We start from the raw sequence: 21,945 nt of genomic DNA, 5'->3' as shown, positions 1-21,945 counted from the left end.
CATGCAGAACGTTGCCCATAGACTGGCTTCTGTTGCCTATTTGACCATGAACAGGAGAAAATGAATCATGTATATGATTTCACACAGAGCCACTATAAAACCAATAGAGTTAGTGTTAGGTAGGAACCTTTAAATATAAAGACTCCTTTTCAAGAATTGACAGATGCCATTTATATAGAGTACTGCAGTAGACACCTCAGTTTAACTAGAATCTATTTAGATATTTAATATTTATATATCCTGTATAATTATAATTATTGTATTGGGATACAAATAAAATCATATATCGTTCAAACAAGAGGATGGACTTGGGTTTATATATAAATAATTGTCCCCATCAATAAAAAGATTTTTGGGTGATATCCAAAAGTAAAATTATGAAGGTTGAGCTCAAAGACCAATGTAGAGACATGTGTATGTGTGTACTAACCGGTATTCAACGTATTGAACATGGTTTTATAATAGGGATTCATTGGGAAAGATAGAAAACCAGTCAACGGTTTTCATTTTCTATGGTTTTGGCCTTTTTCTAAACAAGGATTCCAAGAAGAAACAGGTAAAGCATCATCGCCCACAGATACTACCCTCTATGAGAGTACAAATACCAATTTCACATCACTTTGCCTTATCCATTATCCATGGCTCCTACAGCAGCAATGCTCTTGCTCTCTCACAATGGCAAAACACACGCCCCATCACTCACTAACATGCTACCCTCATCATCATCTGTAACAACTCTTTCTAGGTTCAAACATTCTGCACTCAAATGGCTTTCCCAATCAGAAAATAATAGGATTCAACCTCAATCGCACTGCGTGCTTCATCCTTCTACCGTAGATAAGAGATTCGAACAAGCCCTTCAACTTTGTAGCTGCTAGTCATGATCCTTCAACTTTTAATACTTTATTGCTCCTTTTGTAATTTTCTGAATTTCATATGACCTTGTAAGTACCCACTACTCATGTACATGATATAACAATTTGTCATAACCATTTCAGTTTGTACAAATCTGTAAAACTGCTTCTAATGACTTCTTAATGCTTCTTTTTGTGTCAACTGCATGCCCCAACAATCAATTTATATTTCCAAGTGTCGCTTTTATACTTCTTAACCAGAATTTTCTTTTATCATCCACGACCGATTAACAGTAGTGTAGTGTTTGCAAACTCATAAATAGAACTATATGAGTACACTTAAAAGCAACAGTTCTACTGCAGGAATTGATCTTTTTAATGAGTTCAAAGCATAATTCACCAAATTTAAGTTTACAACCAGACAAATGAGGCCGCCACTAGGGATGGTAATCGGGTGGAATGAGTACGGATTTTGGTATTTTCGTCTCTATTCTCGATCTCCTCCTATCTATGTGCATTCAAATCAAATATTTTTTATCAAAATCAGAACAGATCGAACAATATTCATGAATATAAATTTATTTATCATCTTTAACTGCCACAATGACATATTAATGATGATAAGAGATAACTCGTTTCAATCTTTCTTGTTAGTTGTCACTAATATATTTAATATACGGAAATTTGACTCTTGAGAGTGTTGTATTGATCATTAATTAAGACCCTTGAGGAAGCATGTGACATATTCGGTGTCCTTGTAATCTTTTACTTTGGTGGAAAGATCACACGAACATCTAACATCATATGTACAAGTTGGTGTTGGTCTCAATGACTCCAATTCTTCCTATAGGATCTTTAGCTCAATAAAATAGTCTATATAGTGCGGTCTACTTGCTTGATGGAATGGATTTTTTGCAGTAAGTCTGAAAACCTGAAGTAGTCCCCTTTTGAAAATCTTTCCTTCAATTCCTCCAAAGCCTTTGAGCATTGTTGAATTAGATGACACTTTCAGAAACAGATTCTGTTATCCAAGAAAGAATCAATATCTAAGTTAACAAAGTTTGCTAATTGAAGAATTGTGGTCCAATAAAGTAGAATATATCTGGCATGTTATACAAGCATGTCGTGTCTATTGCTGCTCAGACATAGTAGCAGTTTCATTAAATCATTCAAATGTACTCGGGCGCAGGAAAATGTTCAAACTCTTTCTTCATGGATAACTAGAGGGAAACAAAACAAAATAAGAAAACACTATGCGAGACATTAACAATGGTGGATAAATGACGAGATATAGACATCACTATATATAATTTATAACATTTAAGTACCCAAATTCGTTAGTTTAAGTATATTTTTACTCGTGTTCTTTAACTAAAAATTAAAGTTTATCTCTTATTTTAGTTAAAGTTTATCTTTCATTTGATTATAAAGTTATGAGTAAATGTACCACTTTATGAAATAGAATTATACTTTCTTATATAATAAAAACAAAAAAATACTATTAAAATTGATAGTAAAAGATTGAAGTGATATTTCTAATATTTTAAGTTTAAATTTTATTATCATATGAGTAATCATTCTTATATTTATAAAACAAAATATATAATCGGTTATACACTTATACTTATTTTCTTTCCCTTTCTCTCTTTTGTTAAATAAATTTAGTTTGGCCTTTACCAAAACTTTTCCAATTGATGATTAAATATTCGAAACATTATCATATCTCGTTAATCCCAAGGACGTTGATTTCTTTATATCTTTTTTGCCATTCCAGGCACAATTTGTTCCAAACTATGACCATTGAAATTTAAATACTAGCGTTATATTTTAAGAGTTTTGTCCATCTTTTAGCTCTTATCTTGGCAACGTGTACCGTCTCCTACAAGGACGGAGCCAAGGGGGGACCTACGGGTGCCACGGCCCCCCCAACAATTTTAATTTTTTTTTATATACATATATATTACTATATGGCACCCCCTATTTTTAATATAAACTCATATTTTTAATATAAACTCATATGTATATTACTATATGGCACCCCCTATATGGCACCCCCAGTATTGAAATCCTGGCTCCGTCCCTAGTCTCCTATGTTTCAGTTTATGAAAACAATATTTCTTAGGTTAATGTTTCACATTCTAGGGATTAACGTTGTAATTACTACTATAACATGTCCTTTAGCGTTGGTCAAAATAAAGGTTAAAACATGTTGTTAGAATAAAATTTGAGTAGGGTAAAAATGAATTTGCATTGGATAACACAGCACGAGGGAAAAATATTTATCAAAAAAAAGTGTCAAAATACGACTCATTATGCTTTACCATTGCATCATAACTAAGTGTATATAAAGTTTGACACATGTATATCATGATGCAATTGTAAAGCCTAATAATGCATGGCAAAGGGGCTGTTAATCGAATTAATTTGAATCAAGTTTAATGATATTGCAAGTGATATATTAATTTTGACTTGCAAATTGTTGCAAAAAGTTACATTTTGACAACTTTGGAATTTTAATAATTTTTGTTATATATATATATATATATTTTTTTTTGATTTGCAAGTAAAAGAATACTAAATATAATAAAGCAAATAGAGAATATAAGAACTTAAAATTAAGTTAATTATGCATTGTGAATTAAATTTGACGTGATATTTCTATTTAAAAGTGATATGATAGATTGATTTTATGTGATATTAAAATTTTTTTTTTCTTTTCTAACTACATACATTAAAAAATTACTTTAAATTTAAAAGATCATAAAAAAATTTAATTCATATTTAAAGAATTAAAAAAAATATTGTTTTAATAAGAAATTAATTAGGATGTTCATTAAAGTGAGTTGGCATGATAATTCAAATTCATTAATACTCTCATTATATAATATTGAGTTTGCATCCTGCTATATGACATTTGTTTTGATTTTAGAACTTGTATCTTAATATTGATATTTCTGTATAATATAAGCTGAGTTTTTAAATAAAACAAGAGAAAAAAGATTTAAATAATGATAATAATAATAATAATAATAATAATAATAATAATAATAATAAAGATATGAGATCTTAATAATAGAGATTTTCGCATGAAAGAATCTAATTGAAAATAAAAATAAAATAATAATAATAAAAAGATGGAGGTTGGGTTGAGAAGAATGAGGAAGAAGGGAGTGAGGAATGAAAGTTGAAAGTAGCCTCTGAAAGTGAAACCCTAACAAATGGCTTCGTCGGAGATCGAGGTGGTATCAACGTCGGTCTCCAAACCCACCGACCAACCTCCGATCCTCGACGTCTTCACCGCCTCTGCTCACGGCGACTTCCACAAATTGCGAACCTTCGTCGAACGCCACGCTGCCTCCGTTTCCGTTCCCGATGTTAGCGGCTACTACGCTCTTCAATGGGCCTCGCTCAACAACTTCCACGACATTGCGCACTATCTCATTCAGGTTAGCTCGGAATTCGAAATTCATGTGTGCATGAATTCAATGTGCTTTAATTTGGACCCTACTTCGTTCGCAGCATGGTGCGGATGTGAATGCTAAGGACAGCATGCAGCAAACGGCGTTGCATTGGGCGGCGGTTCGCGGTTCAACTGCTGCTGCTGATGTGCTCCTGGAGAATGGTGCTCGGGTTGAAGCTGCTGACGTGAATGGATACCGGGTATTGTTTAAGACTTCAAATGGATATGTTCCATCAAATTTTCAGGACCATTTGCTTCTTTTTTCTAGTTAGGGAAGTCGATTAGGTAGGCATGGGTTGGATTGTGGGTTTTAACATTTAAAAATTCTTGCTTCCAAATCCATATTCTAGTTTGGATTATTGACCGCTTTTCAATTCATGCCAACAGCTTTTTTTCTAATGTTAATTGTTTACTAACCACCCGTATCCAACTCTATAGGTCTGAATGGTGACTGTGTACCCAATTTTTATTCTTTGTTTTATATCCAAATATCTGAGTATCACAACTACACCTGATTTATTGATGAAAAGTTATAGTAATTTTTTAACACACAAGTATTCATCTCGTTTTAGCGAATAAGCAATATATGTTAGGTAAAAAGAAGCAAGACAGGAGTGTAGTTTATGAAACTGGGACTTGTTTCAATATCAATGATTAGAAGATTACTTATAAATTATAATGATTATAAAAAGATATCTAGATTTTAATTATCGCCAATTTAGTGTTTTTTTTTTCCTTTGAATAAATGTAATTTCTTATAAATTGTATTGGTATTTGGGTACAAAATAGGCAAGCATGTGGGTTACAGTGTGAGATTGATTAACACCTGTTTCTGTATAAGGAAAACCCTGAACTTATTCTGCTTACCACCTGTTTAAATGTTTCCAGTGTTGTGCTATTTTCATGGTTAAATGGTCCCTGCAGGCAGTTCATGTTGCTGCACAGTATGGACAGACAGCTTTTCTAAATCACATAGTAGTAAAGTACCATGCTGATTTTGATGTGCCTGATAATGATGGAAGGAGTCCTCTTCATTGGTATGCCATGAAACTTTTGATTGCTATGCATGGTGAAGAAACCTTATTTTGATAATTACTTGATTGTCAATGTCATGGTTCCACCATTTGTTTCTTTCCTTTGCTTTTGATGCACAGATGCACTCATAAAATTAGTTCAAATCTCTCATTTAAATACATAATGTGGATTATGCTTTGGCTAAAATTTATATTTTTTTTCCTAAACCAATTAATTTAATGGAGTATTGACCAATGGAATGTTTCCATGCACTTCATAGAGTTTTGATGTACTTTAGGTTTGTAAATGTATTGTTCAAATTGCTGAAGCTCACCCTAAATGATTGTTTCTAATAGTAATGGTATGGTTGCTTATTCAGCAAACTAAATCCATTCAAGAGAATGATTTTTTTTCTTGCTTATTTGACTTATTTAATTCTCATGGCCAGGGCTGCATATAAGGGATTTGCCGACACAATAAGATTGCTCCTATTTAGAGATGCAAGTCAAGGAAGGCAAGATAAAGATGGTATACCAAGTTGGCATTTAATTTCCTTTACATTTTTATAGGTTCCCAATTATATGTTATATATATACGAAATCTCTCTTCTCTCTCTAGTTTTTAGTATTTGGTCAAGACAGTCCAGCATAAACATATTTGAAGCCAGCCTATAATATGCTGAGATTAGCTATTCTTTAGGATGGCAGCAGATGTAATATGGAATTCATATTTTTGGTAATGAGTACTAAATAAGCTTTGCTTGAATAATATATGAGATTGAACAAGGTTTAATTATTATTATGCATTACTATGGATATCATGTACACAATGATTTCGTGATCTTGATACTTCTGGTTCAAGGGGGTTCATATGCTGAACTTATCTATTTGAAATTTAGGATGCTTCAGACCTGTCTATAGTTTCAAGAGTTTGTTCGGAGCACAGATTTGAGGTTTTATGTTCTTGACATTTGAGATAAAGTCGTAAAAGTTTGAATGTTATTATTAAGTACTACCTCCAGTCCCTTTTATAAGAAACAAGTGATAGTGTATTTTGCACTATAACTTGTTTCTTATTAAAAGGACCGGAGGGAGTATTACATTAGATTAAAGTTATTTAATGAAAATTTTTGAAACAGGTTTATTTTATTTTATTTTTCAAGTTTCAGTTGTTTTTTCCCCAAGATAATCACTCAATAAAACTGGTTTAGGTTGTACACCATTGCACTGGGCTGCTTTAAGAGGAAATGCAGAGGCATGCGCTGTGCTTGTACATGCAGGCACAAAGGAAGAATTGTCAGTGAAGGACAATGCTGGACACACTCCTGTACAGCTTGCATATGATAAAGGTCATCGGCATGTCGCTCCTTTCCTTGTACGTAACATTGTATTAATGAGGCTGTTGATTCTGTAAATTTTTAAGAACATTCTTGATGAGACTTGTTGTAATTGATATTGTTAAATTTAGTCTTGCCAAGTGCAGGAGATCACGGGTAAACATACATCTCATGAACTAACTATCCCAAAATCTTGAGTTATTGGGTGAAGGCACATGAATGATATTTATATCTAATACCTTATGCAAGAACCCTTTGGTCATGAAATATGGACAATGCACAGTCCTACCTAACCTTGTGCTGAAATTAACAATTTTATTTTAAATTTTAAAATAATTAGGGGAAATTAGGATTTAGGCCACATGGTCATAGGGGCTTTTTGATTCCATTTCATTAGCCAACTGTCCCAAAAGCTTAAGCTGCTGGGTGTAAGTTGAGGACTGTTGAAGTCTTATAAAGACTACATTGATGATATCTCTAATTGATGTGAGATCTAAACACCCCCTCACCTATAAGAATGAACACCCGGAGGATGGACCCAAAAGCTTAGGCTGCTGGGTGTAAGTTGAGGACTGTTGAAGTCTTAAAAAGACTACATTGACAATATCTCTAATTGATGTGAGATCTAAACACCCCCTCACCCATAAGACAAATGTGGGTGACCCAATAACACCACCCCCTTCATGCCTAGTAATAGATATCTAGAGAATGGGCAAATATGGGGCCAATAACGAATTGTGGTCCGTGGATAGATTATGATATTATCTTAAAATTTGGGTTTATCATCTAACTCAATTTCACAAAGTTGACTTGTGAGGTGAGGATGACTCAAGCCTTATAAGGACTACATTGACCATATCTTTAGTTGATGTTGGATCTCAACACCTATGAAAATAGATTATGATATGTCCATAAGCTGTTTTCAACTTATCTCAATAAGCTCTACAAGGTAGGTGATAAAAATAGTTTAACCCTACTTTTTAGTGATAGAAATAAATTACACATAAGTGCTTACATTACATGCAAAGCACTTGTTGAGTATGTGCTAAGTTCAGTTGTTTACCCTAACACATCCTTAAATATTACTGTACTGATCATGATGCTAGGATAAAATAGGAGTTGTTTCTTAGTATTCAGGTGTTTAAGATGTGAGAAAAGGATGTATGTTAAGTTATTAAAAAAAGTATCCTTGTAAGCAACATAGTTTAGCTGTATTTGGTAGTGTTATAGGTAATGTAGGAGTAATGTTAATAATCAATATTTGCCATCATTGAACTGAATTACCAATAAAGTGATCTGCTTTTTGCATTACTTTGCATTGCTACTTACTCTTGTATACTTTTTGACTGATAATAATTAACCATGGTGGTACTTTGAGTTTGCTTACTCTTCTGAAGTTAGGTTGGGTGAAAAAATGGAAGTATATTGTATCTGGCAGAAATGGATAAATTAATTTTAGAATGATGAATGATGATACTGTTGGCTTTAACCATTAAATTTTGCTTCTGAAAAATGCATAGGAACAGTGACATGTTGCAATTTGTTTATGCAGTTATACTCTTGTTGCCTATGTAACTGATTATAGTGTTATATTTTTGCAGTCAAATCAACAACGGGCTCATAACAACTACTGGAGAGGGAAACTTTGTTGTGGGATGGTGACAGATATTGGTTATGCTCCCATCTTATTGTGTATTATAATCTTTCTCACAATCCTCTTCGTCAACTGTGTTGTTGCAGGTATTTTAAAAATTGTATGCCAGTTTGCTATCCTTTTCTGTGATGAACCTTGACTGAATATTTTCACTAATTCCAGCTCCTAACCTTAAAAAGATTACTGCCATTGTTGGACTTTGGTCGTGGACAGCACTTTCTCTGGTATTTGGTGCCCTTATTATGTTCTATAGGTGTAGTAGGTAATCTTCTTTGTCATGTATTCTTTCTGTTTTTCTGTGTGATATGGTAATATACATATATGTACTTTCCTCGTATTTGTGTGATATTATATGCTTTGAATGAATACCTTCTACTGATGCATGCCTGTTGTTATGATGTGAATGCTCAAATAAAATTCTTTAGGAACTCAAGTTGGATCCAAGAGTTAGGACTTTGGACTAAAACTTGACAATCTGTGCTGAAATATAAAAAAAATCTTTTGAGTTTAATTCTAAACTTTCAATCTACGCTAGTTTATTGATGCTATTTCAATCCTATGCAGTAAAGATCCAGGTTATATAAAACGGCCAGGAGACTTGGGCACTCAAAGTGATACTGAGGTATGTGGTTATTTCATGGCTGTTGTGTAAAACAATGTTGCTTTTGAGTGAACTATCATTTTGGACGGCTCCTCTCTTTCTTATTTATTTATTTATTTTATGGTAGTATGTTGGGGTATAAACATATGAACATTGCAATTACACTGCAATCGCACATGTTGCAACTTAGATATCATATAGTTAGAAATGACTTGGTTTTATTTCAGCTGACGATGGATGTGATGCATGTGACATCAATACTTGATACAACTCCTTAAGATTTCACTAGAGCATTGACAAAAACATATGATTGTTTATATCTTTTATATGAATGCACCTTTTACCTATAATATACACTTATTTACTGTTGTTTGTTCTAGAATCTCTAAATTGTATGTTTTATATTCTGCAGGATCCTTTATTGAATATTGATCTGAATAGTTCCTCTGTTTGGATGGGAAACTGGTCTCAACTTTGCCCTACCTGCAAGGTTTACACATAATCTTTTGAGTATTTAAAAAGTCTAGTGTTGAAACTTTTATGTTTTACTTTATTAGATTCTCAAAATAAGCTATCGCTTATCAGGTTTTCTCGAATTGTATCATCAGATAATAAGGCCTGTCCGATCTAAGCATTGCCCTACTTGTAAGCGATGTGTGGAACAGTTCGACCACCATTGTCCATGGATTTCTAACTGTGTTGGGAAGGTAAGGATTATTATGCTATTTCAATTGTTGCCCATGAGATCAAAAAGTGTATTCTTATAAGATTTATTTTATTTTTTCGGTTCTACTTATAATAGATGGATATGTGATAAATCAATTAGATTTTTTCCTTCCTCAATATTTTTTATTTGGAAATAAGATGCTCTATTTGAATTTTCTGTTCAAACCAAGAGTTGTTTTTCTTCTTTTCCTCAGTCTGCATACTACGAGCCTTAATATCATACTTGGTATGCATCTTGCAGAGGAACAAAAGAGATTTCTTTATTTTTATCTGCCTGGGAACTTTGACTTCTACCCTTTCTGCTGCCATTGCAATTCAAAGTATGTCTTGAAGATCTCTTTTTTGCACCATTCTACATATTGAAATTGTATGATTTATTATTTTGCTTGAATTATATAACAGCCTTGTTTTCCATGACAGGAATTTGCACATCCACACCATCATTACTGGCAGGAGAAACATGGATCCATTATGTGCTAGTAAGACATCAAGGTGTAATTGTGTTTTTGGTGGTGGACGCTGTTGTCTTCATTGCGGCTACAACATTAACGATAACACAGGCTTCCATGGTGATTGCTTTATCCATAATCGCCTTTTTTTCACAACCAATAGTCATTTAGGTCTGCATCACCAAATGTGTTGGTGAAAAATTACTGAAAAGAACTATTGATAAATATTTATTAAAATATACCAAGAAGGGAAAATATTTGTTAGAATGACTAGATTTTCTGATGGGTCTGCACCTCACAAATGACACAATATCTCTCCCTCGCAATCCCTACTCCTTTTAATCAAATTATCAAAGGAGTTGGGTGTGTTGGTTCTTAACAGATCCAATGACAAAATTACTTGCAATCTTTCATATGATGTCATGAATTCTACAGTACCATCATTTTTATCCCAGGTTACATTTGCTTCTAATTGGCAATCCTTTCCGTCAGTATGGATTTTTCAGAATGCCATAGTTTTCTCTTTATCAGTTGCTCTTCAAATTTTCTTACAATGAACTAATGGTTGACAATCCTCACTTCTGGAAATGTTGTAGTGACAAATGAATTCATTTATCCATCATCCATCTAATCCATTTACAAGTAATTAGATTAAATCCATCCACTACAATAAAATAAATAATGGATTGGATCTAATCCATCGGCTTAATTTTATGGGTGGTTAGTGGTCCATCTACTATTTTTTCAAAATCCATTGGATCACAATATGTGATGTTACTTAAATTTAGATTTTAAAAGACTATTTTGACAAAAAAAAAAAGGTGTCTTGTGAATTTTAAAAGACTATATAAGAATGTAATGACTTGTAAAAAAAAGAGAGAATAAAATGTTTCCAATAATAAAAATTATTTAATTTTTAAAACATTATTTATATGGATGAATAGGATATCCATCCATGAAAAAATCGTTGATGAATTGGATGAATTGAATTTTTATATTAATTTTTAATGAATCTAAATGGATTATTTTTATCAAATCCATTATAATTCGCCTAAAAAATTATCCAATCCATCCATTTATCACTCCTATGTAAATGCACACTTTGACAATGGTATTTATTTCTTCTTATGTTCTATTAATGTAAACTCTTGAAAGTTCATATGGTTTCATTATTTTCAACATTCACCTTAGCGTTCACTTGTTCGCCAATTCTGTCAATTCTTTTGTGTATTTTGTATTCTGGTGCTCAATTTTCCCCCAATAAATTTGCCTTCTTATCTTCCCACTGTTGCTTCTTGTGCTCATTGCGAACTTCTAATCTGCTCATTATTATAACTCCCCAACATGGAATAGTCAATGATACATCTTGATCCTCTCCTTTTATTTAGGAAATGAGTGTCATTTTTGGAGAAAGAGACAAGTTTCCCTTTGCCGGAAGCCACCTTTTCATGTGCAGGAATTCATATGTTCTGTATTTGTTTACCTTTCTCCAAAAATGAAAGGTCACCGTTAGGAAAAGGAGATCCGTGAATGGTATTGGTATATTGTCAAAGTAGTTTGCAACATTCCTTCAGTTGAGCAACTTACCTCATTCTTTTTACACTGAACTGAAATCTTTGAAATATACATCATTGTGCACAAGCATCTCACTCGATCACATTCAGTTTCTAATTTTCTGTTACTCAAACACCTTCAAGATAGTAACTGTAGAAGGTTATTCATGTTTGTAAATTGTAATGCAGATTGCTCGAAATGTGACCACAAATGAACTAGCAAATTCCTCTCGTTATGATTATCTTCGTGGTCCTGATGGGCGGTTCAGAAACCCATATAACCACGGTTGTTGGAAGAATTGTGCTGACTTCCTTTTTCTGGGCTATACAAATGATGATAATATTACTTGGCCTCCACTACAGCAGGTTGCAACTTAGAACATTCTGCCATGCCGTGTTCATGCATCCTTTGTTATATTATCACCTAGTTCTAAATGGTAGATATGTAGATGATAGTCATTTACAGCTTGGCTGTTCATTCACTGACACATGTACATTTTATTACAGAGCACAAAGAAATAAAACATTTTTCTTTTGGGCCACCAGAAAATACAAATTATTTGTTGATACACTCATTCTGACAGTTGTGCAATTGTTTGGTGGGATATCCATTACTTTTTAAGGAAGTGTATTTAAAGGGCTAGAACAAATGTCTTTTGACTTCAATGGTATGCTTGGCATGAATGAAAAATGGGTTGGTGTAAGATGTGGAAAATGATAACGAGCTTTGACCGTGTTGGTCTTGAGGTTTACGTTTGCCGCCTCTCGATTTACAGCATGGTTTTTACTCTTAACCTTCCGTTGACGTGGGATCTATACAACTCGGGAAAGTGCAAATTCGATGGTAAGAGACACAATTATATTGTTGTATAATGTAAATCTTGGCTGTAAAGAGTGATCTTCTTTAAAATATACTGTGAAGGTATTACAGTGTCTTGCCTCTCCTATGATAAAAAATCTCGGTTGATTTTTCTTTGAGCATTAGTGATTTTCTTCATTATATCCTTTGAAGGTATTGCAGTCTCTTGTCGACGTTGTCGTCTTTGACATGACCAAATACTCCGCCCCTCCCCCCCTTTTCACTATTTGCAAAATTTTTGAAAGCAGGAACAAAGTTGTGTATTTAAAAATACAAGATAAAGGTAGTCCAAACGCCCTACAGTTTATATTTTATATATATTTGTTGGTGATGAAAAATCAATTCTCCCATTTTAAAATTAAATCTTTCAATTAAATTTATGATTTAGATGAGTTTTAATAAATATTTTGATTACCTTTAACAGGTTAAAATTAATTTTACTACATTAAAATAAACTAATTGGAGGTAGCTATGAAAAAAAAGGTAATGATAATTTGGTTGACTCGTGTATCAAGTCTTGTCAGGCAGGTATAAAGGAAAAAAAGTGTATCTTTGTAATTATCCTTGAAAACATAAAAGTAAAAAAGGAAAGTATTTGGCTGGTACTTTAGACTTTAAATTTCGAGTTCAGTTCAGACGAGGTTTTGTAGTTTAATTTTTATGGGTTTGGTTATCTGTTTTAAAACATTAGAATGTGATTTTACTTTCTAATACATAAAATGCAAATGCAACAAAGTCATTGTTTTAAAGTGAAAGTAGTTTGAGTTATCTCAACAAAGTCATCTTCGTCTTCATGGTTTGTATACTAGCTCCATTTTAAATTGTAAACACGTAGAGTTGAGGAACGGTGACTATTGCTTATTCGCATTATGAATGTTAGTAACGCAAGTGTTCATGATGAATTTCAAGCGATTATAATAAATAATGTTTACGATGGACTTGAAGAAGGCCTGCACGAGGGCTTTCAGAGGCCCAATGTTGAACTTGAGTTGCTCATTGTTCTGAGTTCCTCACACATAAATGCGAGAAGGTAATAGAGTTGATATTGTTTGTTGTACTTGTGAGGACAAGGAGACAACATATTTATAATAGCACGGAGGACTAACAGATACGATTACATCCGTATGAGTCTACAATAAAAGAGAAATATTCTTCTTTGAATATACTATGCATGCATCGTTGGAAATTCGAAACTGGAGGTTAATATTCTGATTGAAATCACTTCAATGAAAATTTCAAGGATTTTTCTCATTCATACAACCAATATTTCAAAATCATGAATAGATAGCTCATATTTTATCTCATCTCAGTAAATTAACTTTAATTGCATCATTTTCTAGATAACGGATCAAAAATATGCAATATTCATTTTTTTTAAAATGAATTTAATTTTCAGTAAGTGTAACAAATTTTACATTATCAACTAATAAGATAACATTACTCGTATTTTAAAAATAATTATCATAAGAATAAATGATTTTCAAAAAAAAAATAATCATCACAAGCCAATGCAGAAATTTATAGTAAATTAAAAAAAAAATGCACCCAAGGGAGAACAAATTATTGCCATTTCTTAATTGCTTTTACAAAACAGTTCAAACAACAATTCTAGCTTCATCCAAATAGAGATCAAAGCCATAAGAAGGCCACTATATATATATATATTGGCACACCTAGAAGACAGGTCCTTACTCTCCAGAAGCCGAAGATGAAGAGCATTGAATAATGACGCATTGAGAAATGTATTATTGAACGCACTCTAGAGTCTAGACTATAAACAAGAATTATTTAGATAGTGGATCTTAGTAGCTGTCAGAGTTATTTATCTTAATGGGATTACAGGTGTAAAGAACATCCTCAACAACAGGCGCGGATGTCTCCATAGCCAATACCATGCAGTAGAATAAACATCAGCTCTGCTGGATTCCACTAGGCCATGACTGGCTTTTAACAGGCTTTAGAATAGCTTCAACTTCAGACAAAGCCTCCTCATCAATTCCAGAAGTTGCAAGTTCTCTTGCCGCAGCTACATTTTCCTCCACCTAATTTGTTAAATTGTCCCAGTTAGAACAGGTCATTCGTTTTAAGTGACTAATTCATACTTCCCCGTCCCAAAATGACTATTTAAGAAATTTACACAGTTTAAAACAACAATAAATATATCACTTTTAAATACAATTTTACCAAAATAATTTTACCCTCTCAATAAATACATTGCTTTTAATTGTTGTGATTGAAAAATTAATGTGGGTACAAATTAGGAAAAAAAAAATTAATATTACACAAACTTGACAACATCAGTCATTTTGACACATTTTTCAAATACTAAAACTATAATCAATTTGAGATGGAAGGAGTATTACACAAACTGAACTCGATAAAATTTTGCATAAACCAGTTTCACCAAAGTTAGGTGTACTAGGCTAACAAATAATAATGTATCGACACATTATTGATTATAGTAGCTAATAGTTAATAAACTATGTGGATCATTATTTAACGATGTGCCAACTGCCAATAATACTTTACGGACCTAGTGAACCCAACTGGGGTGCACTAGCTATCTGAGTTAATTGAATTTGTTGGTGGAGTATGAGAGGATATAAACATGTTTACCTACTCATACAACTTCCTATAGTACATCCTAATTACGTTGCATTGGCCTTTGCCCAATTGATAATTAAGTATGAATAGCAGAACCGTACGCAAACCATTTGAACATAACAAGCGTCTGTTGCTTGTAAACTGTTTTTAAATATCCGTACAATAGAAAGAAAAAGATGCCAGAGAATATGTCTTTCCTCCCCGCCCCTTGATAGTCAAAACCTTCAAAGAAAAAGCTGGAACACAATATAGATTCACATAATCATCCTGCTAGAATGTTCATGTTTCATCTTATAGCGTAGGAACAGTAAAGTACAGAATATTTATATCACTTCTGTTTTAACAGCTCAGCAAAACAACAATATCAACTCTTAAAGGACTTTCTATGAACTCCATCGATACTCCAAAATAACATGGTATTATATGATAAAAGACGTATAATCAAATGGAAAAGAGTGCTGTCAATTAAGTAGTAAAACAAACAGCTACATTTTGCAGTACTACCATGAATTAGAGCCCGGAAATTTCCTTAGTATGTATTTTACTCATACAGTGCTGTCAATTAACTTGCAGTATTAGATAAAAAGACATTGCATTAGCATATACCTTTATGCTCATGACTGGTTTCTTATTTATCATTTAGTTGGTAGGTATGAAAAGGACAGATGGAAAAATGCGTACATATTTAACAGAGGAAGATTCCCCCGTGTTTCAAGGAAAACAACAAACACAGGTTACTACTTTATAGACTAAGCCATACAAAAGCTACAGAGCAAGCTTTCACTCATTATCCACAAAATAACAGAGATTTTCACAATAAAGATATATACAACTAAATATGGAAATTCAGCAAGACTGTTAAACCGAACCTGTTCAACAGATTTCATGCCTACAAGCACTGATGAGATTTCCTTATTTAACAAGCTGTACTGCAATGCTAACTTTGAAATGTTTTTCCCCTTTTCTTTACAATGAGCAGCAGCAGCTTGGCATGCGGACTGCAAGTTTCCAAATTAAAATATACAAAAGCATAAGCATAAAACAGAGATTCAATAGAAATGCAGTTTAAAGACGTTTGAGAACATCTTTTAGCAGGACACAATACTCGGATCAGAACGAACAAACTAACAAAGATAATGCCCTAATCTGGGAAAAGAATAGTGAAAGAAATATTCTTCTAATAGGTTGTCTAAGTGTTTGATTGGATAAATTTTTCCAAAAACATTTTTAGGAGAAAAAAAATAAGAAAAAATAAAATAAGCAGAAATTAACTTATTCATAAACTAATTTGTAGGAGTTCTTTCATATTAGCTTATCCAAAAACTTATATTTAACTCATAAAAAAAGTTTCAAATTTCAATGCTTTATTCTATTTGATTGTTTACTGACATTTTCCAGCAGAACTAGGTCTCTTTCTTTCCATTTACATATATTAACCACTCTCAGATCTTATAGTAAACAAACATTTTGCATTTGGATAAGAAAATTGCAGGTGCATAAAAAATTTAATCCCAAACAACAAACTTTTGCAACTTTTGGGACGGACACATTTCTTACTTACCCTCTCTCACACACAAAGAGACATAAATATAATGTAGTTTCATAATGAAACTCAACTATGTGCTCATTCACCACCTAATATGAACTGAATCATGCTTCAATAAGAACACAAACACAAACCAAAACCAGCAGTGAACCAAACCTCTTGCTCTACTGGTTGCAAGGCCTGTCCTATAACTCGGGTCGACCTAGTGCTTCCACATTTAAATTTTTTTTTTTTTTTTGTGTTAAAATAATGTTTGACTGATGGAAAACACGCTCCGCAAAGCACAAATTAACCTTTAATTGTTAGTTAATTAAAAATATTATATAGACCATAAAAAAATAAAAATAAAAATAAAAAACTAGCAGTAATTGATAAACACACCTTGAGTTGCGGCGAAGCAGGATGCCATTCAGGTGGGCCAGCCTCAGTGAGAAGGCCCATAGACAGCGGAGAAGCATTGATAATGCCAACCCCTTTGGCCTTCAAATAGGGCACCAAATCCCCCAACGCAGAGTCATTCACGCAGTAATGGCAATACGACAGCACAACATCCAACGTCCCCGGCGGAACCCTATCGAGAACGTAACTGAAAACGCTCAGCGGAAGCCCCGTGATGCCGATGAACCGCGTCTTCCCCGCTTCCTTCAGCTTCACCAGCGCCGGAATCGTCTCGTTCACAATCTACCACAACAATCGATTACTACTTCACATTCATAAACGGCAATACCAGTTTACAATCGATTATTACTACTACCTGGTCTAAGGAACCAAACTCGATGTCGTGGCACTGAAGAATGTCGACGTGGTCAAGCTGCAAGCGCTCCAAGCTCTCGTCTATGCTCCTCGTTACTCTGTCGGCGCTGAAATCGAAACCCTCCTTGTAGCGTCCGCATTTGGTTGCCACGATGTACGAGTTTCTTGGAGCTTGCAGAGCCTTTAGAGCTTTCCCCAGCACTTTTTCGGAGAGTGTTCCTCCGTAGTAGCTTCCATTTCACAGACAGAGAGAGAGAGAAAGTGTTAGTGAGATTGAATATGAAAAAGCGTTGATGCCATTGGTTTGAAAAGGGAAATGAGAGAGTGAGTACGGAGAAGTGTCGAAGAAGTTGATGCCGGATTGAAAGGCGAGGCTGACGGAAGCGATGGCTTGTTCGTCGGAAACAGTGCCGAAGACATTGCCGAGTGGAGAAGCTCCGAAACCTACGGTACTGAGTTTGAGTCCGGTTCTTCCAAGCTCACGTAACTCCATTTCTCCTTTCCTTTTTTTCTCTCTTGCATTGCATCTTCAATGTATGATCATCGTCATTTTGAAAGTTACTTCAGTGGACCCGCCCTCCAGTTTTTGGCTGGGCTCAAATCCTACACACCCAGGCCCAATTACCCTTTTTTATTTGGGTGGTGCTGTTTGCACCACTTTTTCTTGTATAAAATTACTTTTTGTCAAAAATTAGTTCATTTGTTGACATCATGACAATGCTATCTTGTGATACATGTTAAACTAATAATAATTAAATAATGAGTGATAGCAATATCTTTTTAATTAGTTAAAATTTGTTGTAAATTGTGAGTTATGAGTTCATGAATGAGATTTATTGAATTTTATTTGAGATCCATACAAGTGCGTAATTTTTAATAAATTTTAGTTAATTATTTTTCTACTTAAAAGTTATCAAGTTTATAAAATTAAAAATACTAACATTGTGTTTGATAGGATGGAAGAAATAAGTAAGAAATAAAATGAAAAGGTTATTAGAGGAGAAGGGAGTTCATTCTGTTGAAATGGCTAAGCTTGTTGTTGAGTGGGATGATCTGCTTGTATCGTGGCAGGCTTGTTGACGAGGTAGGTGCTCTAACCCTTGAAATAAGACAACTTTTAGGCGAAAAGAAGGATTTGGATGAGAAGCTTCTAGTGACAAAGGAGGCTATTTATGAGAAGCACGTAAAATGTTTTTAGTAAAATATTCGCCAAGTGGAAATTTTCATGCTAAGCTTCCCTATGGTAAGTTGAATGTTGGCTTTGGTATTTTTATTGTGAATGAGGTTAACATCCTTAGTGAACATGAAGGTGAGGAGACAAAAACCAGTTTTGAGGGGCTAGTCGTAGTGGTTGAGGTCAAGGTGATTGAGGAGGTTTTTGAATTAAATAAAAAAACTTTTGTGCTTGAGGCGAGTGTTCAGGTTGCTACAATGGGAAACTATTGAGATTTGTTGTCGAGGGTGGTGTTATCAAGCTTGTTTTCGAGCAGATTGTGGTTGAAATCCATGATGTTGATGGAGTTTCAGTAGCCAATGTCTTGGTCGATCTGCCACTAATTAAGGAGGTTGCCAATTTTGAAACCATTGCAAAGAACGTAGATGACCAAATGGTTGATGATTTTCTTGTGTGAGGTGTCTTATGTATAAACTGCTCTCTATTTTGTGTGATCTGTGGTGTAGTGCATTGTTGAACAATGTGTTTAAAATGGCTATTCAGACATATTGCCTATGTTTGTTTGCATATATTGTTTTATTGCTTTTGTGATGTAGTTGTGGTATATGGAAACTTGTTCATTGTAAGAGGTTTGGTTGTTGACATCCCATTGTGTTATTGTGTATGTATGAGTTAGAAAACTGTAGTCATCAGGGCACGAGGGAATTCTTGGTCTGGGAGTTTTAGGAATGAGTTGGGATTTGGAAATTTGTGGTTGGTTGTTAAGTAATGAGAGCTCATGAGCTCGACACCGCGTGTACTTGGCAACTCACTATTGTGAAGTGTAGGAGTTATCATAATTCGTGATGTTTGGAAGCTCGGTGCTATGCATGAATTTTTTTTAGAATATTGTTGTTGTGGGCAAGACTTCTGAAGATGTTGATGACTAAGGTGATAGGAGAGGCATTCCATGTTATAGGAGAGGCATTCTATGTGTTTTGTTGTTTTGTATATGAAAAAATGTTGATTTTCTTGTTTGGATTTTGTTCGCTAGTAGTGATTTGGTCGTCATCTTCATATTTGTCTTTGTTATAGGTGTGATAGCTTGTCTACTCAAGAATTACGTAGGAACGATGTATGTGTAAGGGACGTGAGAGTTCATTTGCTCAGAAATCTCATATGAATGAAGGTTTTGTGAAGGACACAATAGCTTGTTCACTTAAAAATCACGCACAAACTATGTTTGTGTAAGGAACATGAGAGCTCGTTTCCTTAGAAATTGTGTATAAATGAGTGTCATGTGAAGGGTATAAGAACTTGTTTGCTAAAAAATGATGCATGAATTAACTTGATGGTGTGTTTGGATGGAGAATTTTACAAATTCAAGGAATTTTAAATTCTTGGTATTTGAATTACTTTGATTTCAATTTCTATCATTCTTAAAATATTTTGTTTGGATAAGTCAATTCAAATTTATCAAATTTTAAATTGTTAGGTTGGATATGATAATTTGATTCTATCATGATAAAATTGATTTTAAAAATATATTTATATGTTGAGATTTTTAAATTAAATTTTATAAAAACAAATATTTGCTAATTTTTAAATATTTAATAATTTTAAAAATTAATATTAGATAATATTTAATAATTTTAAAAATATTTTTGAATATTCAATAATTAAAAACATGAAGAGATAAGAGATAAGATAAAATATATAAGTGAAATAAGAAGAAAAAAATATGAGGAATTTCAAATTCTTACTCTTTTGGGAGAATTTGAAATTCTACTATTTCAAGGAATTTCACAAATGCTTGAATTTCAAATTCCTTATAAATTCCTCATCCAAACAAGGTATTTCACCTCAAAGAATTTGAAATTCTTCAAATAAATGAATTACTCCATTTAAATTCTCCATCCAAACACACTATGAAGGTTTGTGTAAGGGACACGAGAGCTTGTTTGCTTAGAAATCACATGTGAATGAAATGTGTGTGAAGGGCTTGAGAGCTCATTTTCTTGAAAATCACACTCGAAGTCAGTGGTTCATGTAACGAACGAGCTCATTTGCTCATAAATCGCATATGAATGAAGGTCGTGAGAGCTCGTTGTCTTAGAAATTGTGCACAAACTCAGAGGTTCATGTAAGGGTCATGAGAGCTTGTTTTCTTGAAAATCATGTGTGAATAAAGGTTGTGTGAAGGGCACGAGAGCTCGTTTGCTCAAAAATCACAAATGAACTTGGAAGTTTATGATTACTTATGAGTGACGTTGGGGGACTCATATGATAGTTGTTGCAACCTTGAGGAAAGGAAAAAAAAAAAGTTTTGATAGTAAAATAATAGATAGCTTCATTGCATTTGCCAAATTTTTCTACACAAAGGAACTACAACGTCTTGATGAAGATGTGTGACTAATCTATTTATACGATTCGAGGTTTCATGAATTACGGTAAAATTCAAATTCCCGATTTATTTTTACCATAGAAAATATTTCCATCTTCTTCCCTATTCTAGATCTATTTTCCATTTTTCATGATTATGAATTTTTTTAATGGACTTGGATCATATTTGAAGATTAATTTCAGATTTAGATCTATATTTAGATTTAGACGTAAAATAACCTAAATTGACCTGTTCACCGTTCTTGAATTTCAATGAAATTGTGAGATCGTGATTATGTTTCATGTTTTTATGAAATTCAATAGATATAGATTTAAACCTACATTTTGGTTACGTTCATGTTGATTTAGGTTGATTGAATTTGGATTATAATTTGAATTGTTAAAATTTTACCTAATGATTGAAACCTTAAATCGATATAATTTTTGATTGAATTTGTTTGTGTTTGTAATATTCTAAATTCTTTTTGTTGTTCATAAAAATCACCTTTCTAATTATGTGATAATTTTGGATCCAATTGACTTTTGTCTTCGAGAAAAATGACCTAAGTTGTTCCTTATATTACAAATTTTAAGGAAAATCTAGTTTACTTTTGATAGTGATTCGGCAACGCTATCAATCCCATGATGGGTGTCAAATGTTCTTATCAAAATTTGCAAGAGCTTCAACGGTGGGGATGACATCTTGATTGCTTTGATATCCATGGTGGTGGAGGTACCCACAAAGACAGTTTAATATTTAAGTTAAAGGATAATAATGAGAATATGGTAGAATGATATATATGTGGTGCCTCATATATAAGTAATTGATCATATCTCTAGATTTTTAGATGATGTCATATGATATCTTAGATATATATTTCAGTGATTGCATGAAGATATTATTGTTGATTAGTGAAAATATTAATCCTAATGAGGTTATTTATGGTACTTGTCTGAGAGGATATTTTATTAAAGTTATTTTTATAAGGTTATTTCACAAA

General features: G+C 33.3%; 2 protein-coding genes across 3 annotated transcripts; one reads left to right on the top strand and one right to left on the bottom strand.

Annotated features, from left to right (window-relative positions):
- The first annotated feature begins 3,970 nt into the window (after positions 1-3,970).
- LOC109807497 (Ankyrin repeat family protein with DHHC zinc finger domain-containing protein) lies at positions 3,971-12,620 on the top strand. Of its 2 annotated transcripts, none has more exons than XM_083068675.1 (13): positions 3,971-4,300; positions 4,374-4,514; positions 5,239-5,351; positions 5,777-5,856; positions 6,539-6,702; positions 8,266-8,404; positions 8,481-8,580; positions 8,883-8,940; positions 9,332-9,409; positions 9,528-9,626; positions 9,887-9,965; positions 10,066-10,214; positions 11,483-11,659. In XM_083068675.1, the coding sequence occupies exons 1-13, from the start codon at positions 4,073-4,075 to the stop codon at positions 11,591-11,593; spliced, it is 1,539 nt and encodes a 512-aa protein (XP_082924801.1). In that variant the 5' UTR covers positions 3,971-4,072; the 3' UTR covers positions 11,594-11,659. The 2 variants fall into 2 exon arrangements, with proteins under 2 accessions (XP_082924801.1, XP_020225617.1); XM_020370028.3 differs by lacking the exon at positions 11,483-11,659 and adding an exon at positions 11,837-12,620 and having other exon boundaries at positions 3,979-4,300.
- A 1,436-nt stretch (positions 12,621-14,056) lies between these two features.
- LOC109809791 (NAD(P)-linked oxidoreductase superfamily protein) lies at positions 14,057-17,949 on the bottom strand. Its single transcript, XM_020373190.3, has 5 exons — positions 17,742-17,949; positions 17,411-17,639; positions 17,038-17,337; positions 15,980-16,108; positions 14,057-14,548 (listed from the first exon to the last, which is right to left on the bottom strand). The coding sequence occupies exons 1-5, from the start codon at positions 17,900-17,902 to the stop codon at positions 14,417-14,419; spliced, it is 951 nt and encodes a 316-aa protein (XP_020228779.1). The 5' UTR covers positions 17,903-17,949; the 3' UTR covers positions 14,057-14,416.
- Between the last annotated feature and the right edge of the window lie 3,996 nt (positions 17,950-21,945).

This window comes from Cajanus cajan, chromosome 2 (genome assembly GCF_000230855.2).
Source record: "Cajanus cajan strain Asha chromosome 2, NIPB_CcT2T_4, whole genome shotgun sequence".
NCBI classification, from domain to species: Eukaryota; Viridiplantae; Streptophyta; class Magnoliopsida; order Fabales; family Fabaceae; genus Cajanus; species Cajanus cajan.
This window is presented reverse-complemented; position numbering and strand designations above follow the sequence as displayed.